The sequence below is a fragment of the Athene cunicularia genome (genome assembly GCF_003259725.1).
Source record: "Athene cunicularia isolate RWA chromosome 1 unlocalized genomic scaffold, athCun1 chr1_part2, whole genome shotgun sequence".
Classification (NCBI taxonomy): domain Eukaryota; kingdom Metazoa; phylum Chordata; class Aves; order Strigiformes; family Strigidae; genus Athene; species Athene cunicularia.
In genome coordinates this window covers 40,876,015-40,893,901 of record NW_020799092.1, presented here as the reverse complement: position 1 = coordinate 40,893,901, position 17,887 = coordinate 40,876,015, and the positions used below count along the sequence as shown (strand labels likewise).

The window sequence follows — 17,887 nt, the reverse complement described above, 5'->3', positions numbered from 1 at the left end:
GAGAAAATATGAGAAAATCTGTTATTCTGAAGCTGCAAAAAATTTTTTTGCACAAAATCCCACTCCAACGTACAAAATAAATAGCAAGAGGCTGCACCGCAAAGGCAGAATTTGACAGATTGGAACCAAGGAAGCAGCTGCTCTCACAACTGCAAAAGTTTATCATTTTCACCACAGATTTACTCAGGGTAAGAAGAGTACATGCAAAAAAAAAGCTTACCCCAGATAAGTGCTAGACTTCTCACTTAAAACCATGAATAAAGAACCCATGGGGACTCCAAGTAAATCTGTTTGCATCTCCTCACAGCAATAAAGAGAGTTTCCAAATTAAGACCACAAATGCAATTTGATGCCCACAAGGCCATGTGAAGCACAGCATCTGAATTCAAATCGGTACTGAAGGAACAATCTCAGTAAAAGGTTTTCAGTACCAAGGACGATTTGTGAAGAAGGTGGCTGACAGAACTGGTGGGTGAATAGATAGCAGAGAAGCATGCCAAAAGGGATGCCATTTTAATGCGCTCCTCTTGTCAGGTAAGAGCTTGTTCTCTCTTGTAATTGATACCAGGTTCCTAGGACAATCTCTCCACCCTTTGCAATGACTGGAGTTAGTCAGGGCTGGTACTAGAGATTTCCAGTCTCCTCTGCACAGAACTAGCATTTCTGGTCTGGTTGCCCTCAGTTTTCTTCCACGCAGCAGGGTCTCCAAGACTTCCAGGAGTTTTGAAAAATGCCTCATGATGTGCAGGACGAATGCTCTTGGGAGTGAGGGGAGTGGACGAAGGCTATTTGTGAAACAAAACCAAAATGATTCAGTAGGGTGTTCTCAAAGCCTACATTCAAGCATGTAAACAGAAGACAGCTTGTAGACATTAAGCCCTGTACCCTGCTACTGTAGGGAACCATGTCATACATCCTTCCAGAAGCTCCACATAAAAAGCTACAGGCTTTGCCCCCCTTTTTGTTCTGAAGCTGCCTGCCAGTACACCATTGCTGGAAGCTGAAAGCCTCGATCTCATTTCCAACCTAAATGCATTCATGACTAGTTCATACTCTTTCATTCTTATGCCAATCTTGTCCTTTAGCTTAAATGGTTCTTTCCCTTCCTTGATGTTTTGTTATTTGTTAGTGTCAACACAGATCTAAAATTAGTCTCCTAAACCCTGGCCACTTCTGTTTTAAGTGCCACTCTACTGTAACCTCTAGTGTAAGTATCTCTAATCAGATTGGCTACCAACCAGTCTCTATCACAGTCTTTTTCTAAAGCTTGAACAAGATAAATGTAAAGTAACATTCATAAAGCTTCCAGAAGTTCCGTCTATCTGTCACTGCATTAGACAATAGGAAAGCAAATCAGATTTAAGAATGTGAATTAACGCAGTGCCAAAATGTCACTGCTAATAGTTGTAAAGACCTAGGTAACAGTGCAACATGACTATTTTATGTCACTCATTGTACTTCAGATAAATGAGTCCTTCACTTCTAAATTTCTTTTTTTCTAGCTCGCAAGGTCTGTAAACCCACAGAAATCATTGTCTTCCCCCAGTACTTACACTGAACAGTGGTCAGAACAGGGGTGAGGAGGTAACCCAGGACACTACTACCCAAGAAGTGCTGCAGCCAGTTGACTCCTGAATAATCAATCCTCCTGAAGTGTTTCTGTAGCCTTTGCATAACATACTTACAAGATAGTGTCAAACTGGGAAAAAACCCTGACTCAGATTGCTGGGGAAAAAACCCTGTAACTAATTTTTTTCTCCATTGCTATAAGATTTGTAAAGATTAAGATTTTTATGACATTAAAATTCCTGTAAGATTTTTAAAACTCAGCAATTCACTGTTCAGGGCTAGCCATGGTAAGCGAGCTATGTCTTTAACACTGTCCCAAGCCCTGCCAGCACTACAGACGGACACACAAACTAAGCAGAAGACACCAGCTCCCAGCGTGCCAACAGACACACCAGCACCAGCCTGCAGTGCGAGCTGCCTTCTCTCCCAGGGACCTGGCACAGCTGTTTCACCATCACTCAACCACCTTTCACACTTACCTGCTGCAGCTTCAGAAGGGTCACTGGGTGCCCCATACACACTGGGGAGTCCAGTTTAATAGCACTGCAAGACCTTGCAAGCACAGGACTCAGGTGCAGAGCGGGGTTTGCTGGCTGCTGGGGATCCACTGAAGGCACTGGTAAGACCTTGGGGGTGACCACCGCCGTGGTGCCTATGAAAGCAGGCGTTGTTGATGCCAGGCTGGACATAGTGAAATTCACGGAGGCAGTGGTTGAGAAGGAGCCATCGGGAACTGGGGAAAGAGGACTGGTGACTGCGGGAGAACAGACGAGAGGGAAGGAAGCCAAGGCTACCGACGGCACCACAACACAGGGGACGCTCAGAGAAGGTAACTGGCTTGCAGCCATGCTGATGGCACCAGGGTCTTGGTTTGCAGAGAACAGGAAATTAAAACTGTTTAATCCTAAACCAAAGAGAGAAAAAGCAAAGCATTAATACAGTTCACAAATTGGAATTAAGCTATTATAACTTCATCTAGAACAGGAAAGAAGTATGACAACAAAGAAAGAGATAGGCTGTCAGGAAGTAGACTGCGACAAAAATAAGAAATAAAGGAAGAAAACTGTCACAAACTCATGGCTCTTCTGTAAAGCTCCCTTTCCTTACTTTCCTCCATCTCCCCCCCTACTGTCTGTTCATTGTCTCTGCATCCATTTACTTTGTTCATATTAAGTACCAACCACACATACCTTGCTGTTTTCTGCTCCTAACTTTAAACAAACTTTTTTTTCACTAATGGGAATCATATCCTCTGCTATATAAAAACATATACACTGCTTTTAACAAGAAAAAAACCCCAACAAATGGAAAACATGCACAAAGAGACCCCAGAGATACTCAGTTTCCTAAGAACAGCTGAAATGATGTTTTGAAACAGAAGCTGTTCTGGTTCCCAATTTATCTGACCTTCCAAAACACCAGTATCAACATTTTCATGAGCATCTCCATCCTATAAGTGAAATCTCATTGACCCCATTGTGCCACAAGTGAATCAAATACTAAAGCACTTCTCATGGAAATCTGCCATGTGTATCCCATTCCCACAACACAGTCTTCTACTCCACGCAAAGAGAGGCACAAAAAATGGTAGACATGAAATCCTCTTGTAATATTTTCAGCTACTTCTTCTCCATCCCTACCATGTCCTATGAGCAGCCCTGGCTACACTTCCAGTGCCTCAGTTTTTGTGAGTTTATCCCAACGATCCATGTTACAAGACAGTATAAAGTTTGTAGATGATTAAATTCACCCACTCGGGGGATGCTGTTGCACTATTCTGCCTGCCTTATTGACAAATCTAGACTTCCAACTCCTCCAGGTTTTGAATGCTGGATAGGTGTCTTTTTTGCTGCCCCTAATTCAAACATGCAAACCCCACATTATTAATCTTTATTAATGTTTGGGTACCTCAGAAAAATGCCTGTATTTTCAGGGAAGCAACAGTTCATCTGGAGTCAAGAGAATTCAGACCTATTTAACTACTTGGAGAATTGTTGACAGTTTTCTGTGCCAAATACAGACTTATTCACCTATCTATACGTCTCCCTATTTGCTCAGTGAACAGATACAGGAATTTGGGTGCCTCTACATCTCATGGCTGTCCTTACCAGCTGTAGGCTGAACATAAAGATATTGTGGTAGGAAAGGTTGATTGGCATTTTCTTTAGAGATGTGCTCTTTTCCTGGAAAGGGTTCATCTTTAATCTGAGGCTGTTTTTCTTGCCCCTGAGAATCCAAAGGCTTAGCAGACCCCTTGTTTGCAGCCTCTGGAGCAGCAGGACTTGCGAGGTCAAGATGAAAATCTTCGAGATGTACAGCAGATATACAGCCACTTCCTGGGGTAGATTCTGCCTTGGGTGACTCAAAAGGCTTCTAAGCAAAAACAAAAGAGTAAATGAAGAGTCCAAACCGAAATAACAGTGTGATGTCTCTCATGCACCTTCCTCAGCTACAGAGTAAAACATGCATCTGGGCAAAGGAGCAGCATAAAAATGAATAGCAAGTCACCAAGTTAAAATTTTGTTTGAGGGTTTGAAGAGACATATTAGTGATGCCCAAGCCCTATGCCCTCACTTTCAGTACTTGGAGACACTAGATAAGAAATACCTGAGTTTGGGGATTAATTTTTTAATGATAAGGAAAAACACCTGTTTCAAACGGCTTATATTCAAACACTGATATGACCTTGAGCCTGACCCCCCTTTTCAGTAGTTAAGAGAACCCTGAGATAGCTGCACTTCACCTTCACCATCATCTTTCTCTTACCAGCCTGGTGTGGGCAACACTGAGCTTGAGAGGGAGCAACTCAGGCTGGAGAGCAGAGGGAAACTACAAATCACATTTGCTATAGCTCAGTGGAGTAAGCAAAGCTGCTGCTGTCTGGGAAAGCCCAAGCTAACAGGGGAAGATAAGGACTAATAGTCACATTGATTTCTTCCGCTCTGACAGGCTGTTTTGTTGAAGACAATGATCAGGACACAAAGAACAGCTAAACATCGTTTCACTATGAAAAGCAATCACAGTCCAATTTCTGCTGGTATCATGAAAATATCTCCCAGTTAATGCCTATATTTCGTGACACAGCCCCCTTACAATTTTATTAACATGTGGGAGGCAGCATTTGTATCTGTAACAAGACTGGTGTAGTGAATTTTCACTTCTGGAAACACTGTCTTGGGCAGAAGTCTTTTCTCACTCAGGATGCGTGATATTGAAATTCACTTCTATACCTTGGGTACTACGAGTGAGAGTGGCACATCATTCTGTTCCATGGTCTGCTTTTTAGTAGCTGGCTCTTCATCATCTACAGGTGCAGAGGGCCATGCACACTTGTGGGAGCTGCGTTTCTGGCAGAGAGCTGGAGGTACGGCAGCCTGAGCCTCTGCACTCCCATTTTGTATGTCTCCTGTGGTGGGTAGGGTCTCCCTCAAGTTATTTTCCTGAAGACTGCCACACAACATAAAAAGGGATGAAGATGGGAAGCACAGGAAAGGTTGGTTGGGGAGCAGGGTAGGTTTTCCATTTTCTGTTTCGGAGGCTGCTGGTGTTGAAGGATGTGGATCTTGGTTGCTGATGCCATTTGGAAATGAGAGGCTTGGCACATCTGACTGAACCACAGGGAAAACTGCCTGAGGCAAAGGGTTAACACAAAAATCAGAGTCCCCAGGAACTGGAAGGAGGGAGAGAGGTGAGGTTATGCTTGGGTTCCTTGCTGAATTTAATATCGTTTCTGTGGCACAAGCTTTATTCCTAAAAATAATGGAAAGAGGAAAAACATTTAGTCCAAAATTAAACGCCTATTCTATCTTTAAAAGCAAACAGATACATTATTGGACAAAATTCCACCCCCCTCCAACCACTACTTTTACACAGTTTACACGGGGTGTGTGTCACTTTTTATTATTTCTAATTACACAGAGGCAGACTTAACAGGTTTTGGACAGAACAATAATGCTTTTGGTTGCACTTGACTAGAGTCCATCATTCACAAATTAATTCAAATTAGGACAGATGTAGAGAAGACACAATGACATGACAGAGAGGCTTCTTGATGGAATCATGATTTGCTCAGCCTACCTAGACAACAAGTCAAAGGAGGCAGGGATGACCTATATAAGCACACATGAGATGAAGAACTACTGAAGCTAAAGGCCAACAGTGTACAAGTACAGGTGGGTGTAAATTCACCATTAAAAAAGACAAGAAAGGCACACTGAGACCTATCAGCATTAAAATAGTAATAACAAGACTCTGGCAAATTTCTATCTCACTCTCATCAGTGAAACTAAACATGACAAGCATGAAGCTGAAACTGGACAGAAGTCAAGACAAACCTACCTAGTATCTTTCTCTATTTTCTGCCTGCAGACAGCTGTTAGATTTATCATTTTGGAGCAATATTCATCTGAATTCACAATACAGGCTGAAAGAACAAAGCATTCAATTAATAACGGGTAGGTTTACCAAGCATATTTTGATACTGGCCATATAAAATAATTGGTATAATTTTTCTATCCTGGCACATTTTTATAACATCCATTAATCACCTAGAGCCAGAACCTGCAAGACACTCAGAACTCTCAGTCTCACCAGAGATGTGCTCAACATCATCATTTCCTATAAGAGGGAACTGTGAAAAGCCCTGTAATTGCTTTATTTTTTTTAACAGCTATCCATTAGATTGTTACAGTAAATTCCACTATATTAGGTACCATAAAATAAAGCAAGCTTTTGTGGCTAAAGGATCTTCCTTTATCTATACTAAATTTTAACAGAAGAAACTGTAGTATAGTTGCAGTTAGTGGAGAACAGAAACATTTACTGGAAAACAAACTGCAGATTCAAGGCAGTATGGCCCAGATTCATCTCATCTAACTTTAGGCACTTGACTGGAAGGTCCAATACAGAAGTCTCATCACATGGACAGTTAGAAATATAGGCATCTCCCAAGGGTAGTTCACATATTTAATGAGGCTGATTCACCCAATCAAGTGCCTCAAACTGGTGGGTCCACATTTGGGCAGATCTAGTAGGATACAAAAGAACATGCTTCGTTAGTAGTTACCTTGCCTCTCTTGATGTGGGCTGTTGGGCTCAGAGTTGACCTTCCTTCTGGTCCCTTCACAAGGCTGTGTGCCATTAAATGAAGCGTGACGTGTAAACCTTTGCTTTCCAGTAGCACAGATCTGATATGAGGCACAGGCTCCTGTCTGTGTCCCTGGCAGAGGCTCAGATGCTGGGCTATGTCCTCTCTGCTCATCTGTAGAAACATAATATTGTACAACAGTCCTTCAGGGAACACAGCTCATCATTTAGGCTTCTGCCATGTTACTGAACTTGGCCATAAGAGAAGAGGTAATCTCTCTACCATCTCAAACTGGACAACACTGAAGCAGACCTAAGCTCAGTAAGCACCAGTAGACAAGATAAGGGCTTCTCTCCTTTCCATTCTAGGGCAGCTGCAGCAGCAGCTACACTCTAGTGTGTGTAGCCAAAGAGGAGAAAGGGTACTAAGATGGCATTAACACTACCCTTCACTTTTACTTGGTCCTGGCACTGGCCAGACCCAATACATTACCAAAGGGCTTCCCTTTGCTCTGTCTTCCAGCCAAGAATCAGCAGCTTACAGAGATCCTCTGGCCCACCACCTCCTTCTTTGTAGGCAAAACTTTTGTACAACGGGAGGCATGCAAGAAGCAGCCCTGCTCTACCTTGGTAAGTCCCCTTACAAAGAGAATAATTAATTGTCTAATTATTACAGAATTACTGAGATGTAGCAAACCAGAAAAGCTGTGGACCCAGATTTGGAGATGTAGGCATTATCTGCCACTGTTCAACAATTCATACAGTTATTTGTAGTTATATAACTTGGTGTAAAAATACCAGCAAGATACAATATCCTTCAACATCCTTCCACAGCTCCAGCCCTTGAGAGTAAAGTCTAACAAAGGTAAAAGTTTTGCTGACCAGCAGTTAATAATCACAGGGTTGACAATGAATGCTGAGCCATTCTCTACATGTGGAAAACAAACATTTTACCACTTGGGAAGGGATTGTCAAAACAAAAAGAAAAGACGTGTGAGCTACACAAGTTACCAGTCTTTCCAGGGAATTCCACAGGCCCAATCCACTTGAAGGCTGGTTTGCGTCCTCGTTCTTCTGTGACATGAACTTTCTTGATCAAGCCTAGGCTGGTGAGAACATTGGCGATATCATACAGTCTTCGCACCTTTGCTAAGAAAGAGCAGAAACAGTCAAGACAGTCACATTTACAATGTGTACTGTACATATTCACATGGTAATTTCATTCCAAAATATCACAACTTTCATAGATGAGGTGGGTAAATTCAAACTGGGAGGGACTCAAGCCACATCCTATGAAGCCTGGCCAGCTCCCACCTGCTTGTCACTGCTTCTTCATATCTTAGCTGTTCATCCATCTTAGCAGCTCAGGTTTAAGATCACCTACCACATTCTGATGAAAATGGATTAGGGAGTGATTACATCATCAGCCTGACCAGAAAAGGCAGCTACCTCCATGTGAGGTTAAGACAAGCACTTGGGGGCAAGAGGCACCTGAGTGCATAGCTGATCGCAAGAGGACACATATTTCTCACCTTAAAAATGTAACACTCAGAAAAATCTCTGTGACTCCAATAAATAACATGTTTGAGCTGAGAATTATACCCACAGGTCGTCCAGCTAAACTCTTCAACGTCCCTCCCAGTATCTGGAGTAGAATTTGAAGACTGAAGTGCAAGTACTTAATTTTAAAAGTACTTTAAAGACTTAAAATAAAAATCTTTATTTTAGAAGAATTATTTAATAATGCTGAGTTTTTCCATGGATCAAAGTACTAATCCCCACTAACTGAAAAGCAAACTGTGCCATCCAGCTGTGAAAGATTTCTGGGGTAAAAAGGAGAAGTAACACATTTCTGCAGAGAATAAAGATGAATTCCATTAAATTGAACATGTTTTATTTCAATAAGTTCTGAAACATCATTCAGAATGGTAAACAGGGTTAATTTATGAAATAAAAAATATTTTTCTTCATTCTGAAGCTAAAACTTGAGATACTGGTCAAACTGACTCTTCCCCACCCCAAGCTCTGTTTTCACAAACTGGCATTTGCAATGATAAAAATCTCAAACCCTATTTCAGCAAAAAATTCCTGCCCTGCACTTGCTGTTACCTACTGGTGTCAGTCCAAAAATGACCGTGTTTTCTTTACTCACTGTCCAATTGATTAATCTCTCAACAGCCAGCTTACTTTTAAATTTGCTGTGGTCCACTGTATCCTGCGTTTCTTCTATCAGTATCTTTGCTGCGATGTCCAGAGTGACTATCTTGGTCTTGGACACAAGGAACAGCATGACAAACTTTCGGCTCATAATCCGCAACGACTTGTCCTTTCTGCTGTTTGCAGATGCTGTGTTACAAATAATACCCAAGCTTCTTAGCATATGTCATCCATCACAGCCAGAAAACTAGCAAGTAGGTTTTCTTACACACAAAAGGGACATTTACTTGTTAGGAAGCAGAAATCTTTTTAAAGGCAGCAAATAACTGAGTAATGCAGACAGGAGTATCTCTCCAACAGGCAATAAAAATTAAAGCTTGCAGAAATAGCTTTTAGAAAGTCAGATTCCAAAGCTGATTCTATGTTACATTACACAGTTCCGCGCCACTATAATTTTGTGACTGCAATGGACTTTGTAACTTAAACCGCTATGTATTGTACAGGTGGCATGCAAATGGTGGACAAATGGAAGATGGCACCTTCTCTCAGGATAAAGCATTTACTGTCAAGTACAGGTGGGGAAAGAACTGAAGTGTCTGGCAGAAGTTCCTGCCAGTCTGTAGGTCAGAGGGGAAAATCTGCCCTGAGACTTATGCTAGGGACAGGACAGAAGGAAGAATTCTGTCACCTCCACGGTGAATTCAGCACCTCTTTACAAAGGTTTTTATTATTTAATTTAAAAGTAAACCAAGGGGAAAAGTCACATAGCAAACTGGAGAAAGAGACTTGTATCTGTGTATCACATCACACACATTAGTTATCTTACCGGAGGTGCAATCTGGTTCTGAAAAGTCTAGTAATGGTCTGTCCTGAGAATCTGGAATAGTTTCCTTTTTTCGTTCTCCAAATTTGTACTCCAAGTCCTGCTCCTTGTGCTGGAAGAAGGTCATTAGCTCTCCATACTGCAGCTCTCCTGCTTCCTGAAGCGTTTTCAGAGTTTGGCTGAGGTTGTGCCGGCCATGCCAACAGTACTGGTTCTTGGCCACACGGCTAACCAAATGCAATGACTCCAGGACGTTCACTATATCATAAATTCGTCTTCGCTCAACCCCTGTTTTAAGTGGGGGGGAATAAAAAAGCATAGATGTTCATCTAGTTTTAATGTACTCTTTAGCAGAAGCGGAAGAGAGAACAGGCTGTTATCTAATACTGAGTGTTCACACACATTTTTCACTGTTCACCTGGACACATTAGAATAGATCCATCCATATTTGCCCAATTAAGAACTGACTTATGTATGCCCAGCTCTGTGGTATGATGACCTTCATCTATTTTCTTAACTGCCGGCCCAGCCACAGCTTCAATTTAAAGCACCTACACTGTGTTTAGAAGAACTGACGGCAGTCTGCCCAGCCCCACTCATTTGGACCTATCCACACTGCCCTGAGGTTTTCAGAACACTTTGGCCCTTCTTATCAGAGCTTCAGAGCTCAGACACATACCTGTATGCAAGCTTGTGTGTAACAGGAAAGGGTCAGAGCCTGGCACTGACACAGGGTAGATATAAAAGCTCACTCCTCAGGAACCAGTGGGAGTGTGGGCTTCCACTTGCATTTCTAATGGCACAATTACTTGCTAAGAATACACCATGCAAAGAAGCATCAAAGGCTTCACACAGTGCAAAGCAAAGCAACAGTGGGTCTCAGTGGAGAATGAGACCCACTGTTCCTAAATGCATCAGAAACAAGTCCTTAGTGCTGGCTGGGTCTGCACCATCTATGAAATACATCCAATTTGGGTTCAGCCTGACTGATGTGAGCAAGGTTGAGGACTGAATATGAACAGGATGGTGGCTCTGCTTACTGGCCTGAGTACTTGTGTCTGGCATAGCTGTTATATATCTAACACAGTACACTATACACTGGCAGCATCACCTGCACCAGAAATCCCATAACAGTTAACATCAGCGGAGCAGAACAAGTGCTAGCCAAGGGGAAAGGTTTGGAAAAACATCCCTGTGGAAGGCAAGGCCTTGATGCACCTGTTTACCCATCTGAAGAATACAGATAATACTTACCAGCCTCAAAAGGATATTAGGATAAACAATTTATGAGTATTTCCAAATGTGTGGAGTGAAACATACTCTGGAAAAACAAAAGAGTGCTACACATATCCTGGTGTCTGTCAGGCACCAGCAGCATAGCCCACTTTGTGTTCTTCCTGTAGGTCTTCAGTGAACAAAGCAAAAGCTGTATTGCAACCATAACTTGTTACAGGGAGAGCATCAACATCACCAGTGAATAATTTTGTGGTCCCTGAAGCAAGTGGATACAGGCAAGCAAGGAAGTGAAAACCAAAGGGAGAAGAACAAGCACACCCCCCCACACACCCCCCTTCTGGGAGGTAAAATCCCCAACATTGTTTTAAAACAAAGTTTCTAATATTTAAGAAAGGAAGGTAATACCACGCCCAACTCAGAATAAAGCACTACTAACGTTCAGCTGTAGTAGGTTGAAGCACTAGCATCTCATGCAAACACAGAAATGAGTAACTGGAAAATCTAAAAGAACAATTAGTTTAAAAAAAATTAACTATTTACTTAATCTGAATTCCCTCCTATTTCTACTTCCCATTACCAGGGCAAATAAACGAGTATATACCAGAGTCCAAGAGGACACCGCTGTTCTGTTTACTTTCTTCTCAAAACAGATACATTTTGCTATCTCTTTTCTGTTAAATACCTGAGTTCTAAATGTAGATACAATATTTATTTAGTTTAAGTCCAATTTTTTAAAGTCCTTCCTAACTGAGAGACAACCTGTCCACGACCTGGATCTTTTTGTTATTGGTGTGATCTGGCTGAGTCCTCTCTCCCAAGTTTTATTCCTTCTCTCAGACATTTCATTAATCTTTTAACTAAGACCAAACCTAAGAGCAGACACAGCAAATAGGCTACCTCAATACCTTCTTGCCACCTCAATACAACACATTTTCTCATTCTACTCTTGCAGGTCTCCTGGTAACCTGCCTTCACAAGAAAATATTTAAAGCTAAGATAACCTTGATGAATCATGAGATATTGGAAGATATAATGTCAAGCATATTACTGAAATCAAGTAGTAAAACCAGCTGATTTTCTGCATCTATTAATTTGCAATTGTTTCCTCAAATGTTCTATTTTGACAGTATTTGTTGTTTGCAAGTACTCCTTCAGAGGGTTTGTAACTCCTTCAGTTTTCAGCATATTGAAAATTTAAGAAAGCAATAGAGTTGGTAAACAGCTGGAGGATAGGTCTGTCTAGTAAAAAGTACTGTCAGAAAGCAGATTTCAAAATGGTAGTGTTATCAAATAGTAAAGATACTTAGGAGTATTAGGAATTTCCAACTCTTGGTTAGTACAATTAGAAGAGCATCCAGACTCAGGAAAAGGCAGACCTTGAATGCACTTTGTAAGAAGGATGATCTTTTGAAGGCTCTCCTGTTGGGTTATCCCAGGTGATCAGTTACCCCATTTTTACAGGTATACATACCAAGAATTGAAGCCACTTCATCCAAAGAAATAGTAGTTTTTTCTGTTGACAATGGATAACTTGGATAGCGAGCTAGAAACTTTTGGCACAAGAGTCCTAAGCTTTTCTGTTTTCTGCTGGGCCTCTGTTTTTCAAATTCATCAACCGTGCTGTCGTCTACTATATCATACTGTTAAAAAATAAATGTTAACCCTTTAGTGCAGAGATTCAAAAGCAAGGCACAGCCAAGTGAGACATATTTAAACTCAGATTTTCTAATAAGGAAAAATCATGGACTCCTTGCAAGTGCAGAGCACTGGGGTGACACACTTTTGCTACCAAGCTTACAAAAAACTCTTATTTGTGAGATCATAAAATAATGGTTATGCATAAGGAAATCAAACAGCAAGACCAAACACCTAAGATTAGCAGATGGTAAAATTCTGCTTGGAAGGATTATTTTTTTTTTGAGAGGAGGAGAAATATTCCCTCAAATACCTCTGGATCTAATAAACCAGAAGATGTACAAGTCATCAAACAGTTCTTCTTTTAAGAGATTTTATTGCCCTTTACAGTGCTTCTATAACTTTAAGGAACCAGGGGCTGAGCAGAGGGGACACATGATGCGAAAAGACTGTAAAAGGCACTACCCAGTCTCTGAACCTTAAACTCAGACAAGCTGTTAGCTTAAGTGGACTCTGTAGGATGGCCTGAATATGGCCTTTCTGTCCCTGCAGGGAAAAAAACAAACACAAACAAAACTGTGATGGCAAGAATGTATGAAGAAGTATGTTTATTATTACAAAATGAGGAAACTGGTGAATTTTTCTGCACTGGTAACTTTGGAGTTTTGCTTCTGTGTCAAAAAAAAGGAAAAAAAATCTTGCCCTCTGGTGAAGAAAAGCTGAGAGTGGTGACAGCTGATGAAACCCAAGTTTCCTTGTTTATGAGATCTTAAATATGCTTTACTGGTTGTGACTAAGTGACCTTGTGGCAGGCTGTGTCTCTGATTGAATTGTTTGAGTTTTATATGGCATGGAAGTAGCAGTATTCTTACAGTAACACTTCGACATCTTTTGTAAGTTAACTTTTTGTGTGGAGAAAATCATTAAGTGTGAGTTTTACTAACTAGAAAATATTTGAACCCTTTATAGTAGCCACCCCAAAAATGCTATGTGATCTTAGCAGGCTTGGAGTGGTAATGAAGTAACCTTTGACTGTTTTTTATTTACTGGAAGCTATGTTAGGAATTATCTTCAGAGAACTGTTTGTTCCTTTATGATTATCTAAACTGGACAATTTCCTATACTGTAAATGCTGTAAAATCTACACTTGTAGAGTGATCTGTACCTATCACATGATGCTTCTTAGCAAGAGTACCCCAGAACTATCTTCCTCTCATTGAAGTCACCAAGGAAGGATATTCTACAATAAATAATCCACGAGAAGCATAGCAGTGGTTAGAACAAATATCTGAATGAAGAAAACTGTAATGATGCCTGTTACAACTTGATGTCATCTTCTCCATGGATGGACTTCTTAAAGTGAGACAGGGATCAGCCCTGCCAATGCCTGAGTAAAAATCTTCCAAACACTTGACCATGCTGTCTGACTACTAGTTTGGGGGCTGAGGTGGAAAGGGGGAGAAACTTTTTAACCGACCACTCCGTGGGGCTGTTGTGAACAAGGTATAAGATTTCAGAATTATGCTGAAAAAAGGACCCCCACCACTATCAAATTGCTTTTGAAAATGCTGCCTGTCTGTTTAAAATGATCTGGCAGCTTTCTAATATGGTTCAGAAAATAGCATCTGAAGTACTTAAGTTGGGGAAAAAAATACGCATTTAAACTCTACATCCTTTGTTGTCCTTTTAAATCACATCCCGGCTCTTGAGGGGTCTCAGGTCAGCTATTCATAAGACAGTTACCTTTAGTCTTTGAAAGTCCTAATGTTTAGCCAGTGCTGCGTAGACAACTGTCCTTGGGAATGTTTTAAAATTCTGCAGTTTTCCATAGGGAGCAAAGGACCAGTTGGAAGAAAACTGAGACATAACTTAAGGGAAGTCTGAGTCCTAACTGAACATAAGGTAATCATGTTCTGAGTCTCACCTGTAATGAATCAGGTGTGTCACTCTGCTCACTGTTTTCTATGGGTCTGAAGAGCTCTTTCTTCTTTTCCCTGTCCCTCATGTCAGGGCTAGCAGCACTAACAAGCATCTTCAGGTTAGCAGTGGGGGTCCAGGGATCAGGCTGAGGTATGTCAAGGAGCTTAACAGGTGTAATTGGATTTCTTTCTGGTGTGCAGCCTTTTTGCTTTGATAAATCAACTGGTTCATTCTTAATGGGAGTCTTTGGGGCCATCCTGGATCGATCAAATATGTTTTCCTATTAAAAAACAAAGTTCTTTAGACACAACAGGAAAGAAAACAGTCTAACAATCAATTTAATTGCTCTTACAAAGGTAATTGTAGTGACTCATACCTTGGCACTCATAGCTATACTTAGCACAGTTCCTTCTGCCTTTGCTGGAAGCAGTAAAATAATCTACATTCTATTGTACTGGAGGCAGTGCATATGAGGTACTGCCCTGAACTACAGAACCCGAGGTCAACCAGTCAACCTTGTGGCCTATCAGGCTTTTAAACTCTTTTATTACAAGACAGCATTGCCCACAAACATAAGTCACCAAATTGGATCAAAACTGAAATAATGCATTGGTCCCATTACACTTAGCAAGGAAACATGTTGTCCTGCCTGAAAGGTCCTCAGTGAAAAGCCATGCTGGGGATGCAGCTCAGACTGTCATAAAATGTCAAACTAAAGTGGATGTAACTTCACGGGCAAGCGAAGAAAGCTTTGCATCTGCACTATCTGCTGCTCAAAACAATGAAGAAAATCTCCGTAACTATTCCCTGACTACAGCTAAGAGCTGCTAGAAGTATGATTCACCAGCTGATTTTTATCATGCTTTGAATGAAGCTCGACTCCCTCCAGTCCCTAGCTGCAAACCAACTTTTTTCATATTTCATCTTTGGGTCAAATTTTACCCCTTCCTCTTACTGCAAGAATTATCACTACAGATCAACTAATTTCAAGGGACTGACTGAAAAAAGCATCAATGGCATCCCTAAGCTGATAGATCTGGTTTTGAGCAACGAGACACTACTTCACTCTAGCCTGTTAGTGCAAATAGCTCAGGAAGACTAAAGGAATAGACAAGACAAAAATAGACAAATAGACAAGATGCCCTACTGGCTTTCTTTGCAGGATATCAAAAATACCCGAGGTCCAGGTATCCTAAACCTGGCACAGAGCAGGACTTCCAGAAAGTTGCACTATTGCTTTCTGCCTGGGGAGATCGATGTTCTGTGCTTAGATGGTCCAACTATCACTTAATTATCCTTAATACCCTACAAACATTGTGGGTTTCGGCACTCTAGTTAGTATTGCTCAGTGGTTTCTAGATTTAGCCCCTTGAAATGGTTGTATGCACCCTGAGGGAAGTGAGAGAAAGTGAAGTGGACAGATTATCAGAAAGCTAGCAGAGTTCATAACTTTCTGGGATTGGGAGTGAAGCCTTTGGAACCACAGCAGACCGCTTTTAAACTATAAATCGGGCTTGAAGTTGTTTGCTCTTTAGTCTAGCTGGGGTATATTTGGTGTTGGTCTCAAAGTGAGCAAGTCTTCTTGCTCAGACTAAACTACCACTTCGTTTTTTCAAAATGAGTTTTAAAAATCTAACGTAACAGCTTTGAGGCTGGATATTGTTATTATCCAATTCTGAAATATAGCCTCAAAGAAATGTTGTTACTATTGGTTTGACGTAAGAACTTTCCTAAGTTTTGCCTTTTATTTGAAGCAATTCATATATCACTAGCTGATACAGATATTAAATAAGTGATTCCAAATATTGTCTCATCAGGTACAGTCTAGTTAGAAAGCAGAAAGAAGTTCTAGCAGCAACTGAAGCTGGCTTTTACTAGGAGCAGTTCTGAAGCATTCAAACTGGAAATGAATTTGGCACATCAAAAGCATTGTGGTCTGAGTGCTGATGAAGAACATTTCTGCATACATTGACCTATGAATTACTCAAAAGGATGTGATACATGTATCTCCTTTTACACTTAAGTTAGTTAGTTGTAACTTAGTACACTGTGATAAATAGGGGTCAATTTAGAGGCCATGGTACTTCTTGGAATATATGTTCACAATGTTGGCACTCAATATATTCTTGCAATTTCACATTTGGCAGTGAATCAACACTTAATCTGTAATGGAGAAAGTCTACCTTCCCCTCAAGTTCCTGTTCACTATGGCTGGTGTTAATGGAACTGCAGTGAAGACAGCTGAAGCAACCTGCTGTTCCACTACCTCAAATTGTCATGTTTGTGCAAATAACACAATGAAAAAAGTAGTGGCATTACATGAGAAGCACATATCTACTATCAACCTTTCACATCTTTTTTTCCTGAATGTCATAATTGCCTACTAAGATAAGAAATGCTTTTAACCCTCTTTTTTTTCCTCCCCAATAACAGCAATGCTCTGTGATCTCTTAGCTGTATTCCACGAAACTTCAAGGGCAGTTGGTAGCACTGTGAGATTCACCTTGATCCGAGCAGAGATGGCTTACAAATACAAGAGGACAGGGAAGACTGGCTTGATAAACTTAGTATGTAAACAGGAATTGAAACAAATCTCTGAGATAATAGGAGCTCTCTCCTATATCTCTTAGCAAGAGCTATGCAATCTTTGGAGGATTGGATTGAGCATGGACAGCAGGTCATGAGTTGGGTCTAGTTCAGGAGACATTACTGAGCAAGGTATGACTGCGGCTAGATATCCTGTCTCCTGGCTGGTGGGGCAGGAGAGAACAATGAGCTTGTTCCTTGCTGAGTGGCACTGCTTTGCCTCTTGACCTGGGAGCACCACTGTATGGATACAGGCATACTTTTCCAGGACAGAAGGCAACCGTAGTGGACATGTCCAACAGCATGCTCAAACTGCTGCTAAATAACAGGACTATACTATTCCCATGTCCTGTCAGGCCTGGTGGTGGTTAGGTTTTGAATGAGTCTGTACAAAAGTCTCCTCCACCTTACCCAACAGTAGCCACTAAGATGCTTGGATTGTCTGGTGTGTTTTGCTTATTAAGTGAAAGCTAAAAACTGCTTCCCTGGGAATAATGCCAGAGTGTAGACAAATCGCTTGCTGGCAGTGATGTTACTCATGACTGTTTTACAGAATTGTCTTTTTACCTTAACGGTAGCATCGGACACCCCTACGGTCCAAGTGCTGACAGGTAAGATGCTGCTGGACAGACCAACTTGGCAGCCCAGGCCAGGCCGGGTGGGGTGGTCCAAGGGGCAGCACCCCAAATGCTGCCATGGGGAGCGAGAGGAACACGATCCGGGGGGCAGCACGGGCCTGGCCGCTCGGCCCGACCCACCTCCAAACCCCCGGGCCGGGGCTCTGCGCCCCTGTACGCACGAGGCTGGGGCGCCACGGCCCCGACCCGCTGCGGCCGGCCAAACCCTCTGCAGTCCCGGCTGCCTCCCGCCCCCCAC

General features: G+C 41.7%; 1 protein-coding gene across 1 annotated transcript; it reads right to left on the bottom strand.

Moving 5' to 3' along the window:
• Positions 1-302: 302 nt before the first annotated feature.
• On the bottom strand, positions 303-14,699 carry E2F7 (E2F transcription factor 7). The gene is made up of 11 exons (XM_026867297.1): positions 14,430-14,699; positions 12,342-12,510; positions 9,638-9,922; positions 8,842-9,000; positions 7,666-7,803; positions 6,635-6,829; positions 5,908-5,992; positions 4,800-5,319; positions 3,678-3,942; positions 2,049-2,473; positions 303-785 (listed from the first exon to the last, which is right to left on the bottom strand). Exons 1-11 carry the CDS (start codon positions 14,679-14,681, stop codon positions 609-611), a joined length of 2,670 nt encoding a protein of 889 aa, XP_026723098.1. The 5' UTR covers positions 14,682-14,699; the 3' UTR covers positions 303-608.
• Between the last annotated feature and the right edge of the window lie 3,188 nt (positions 14,700-17,887).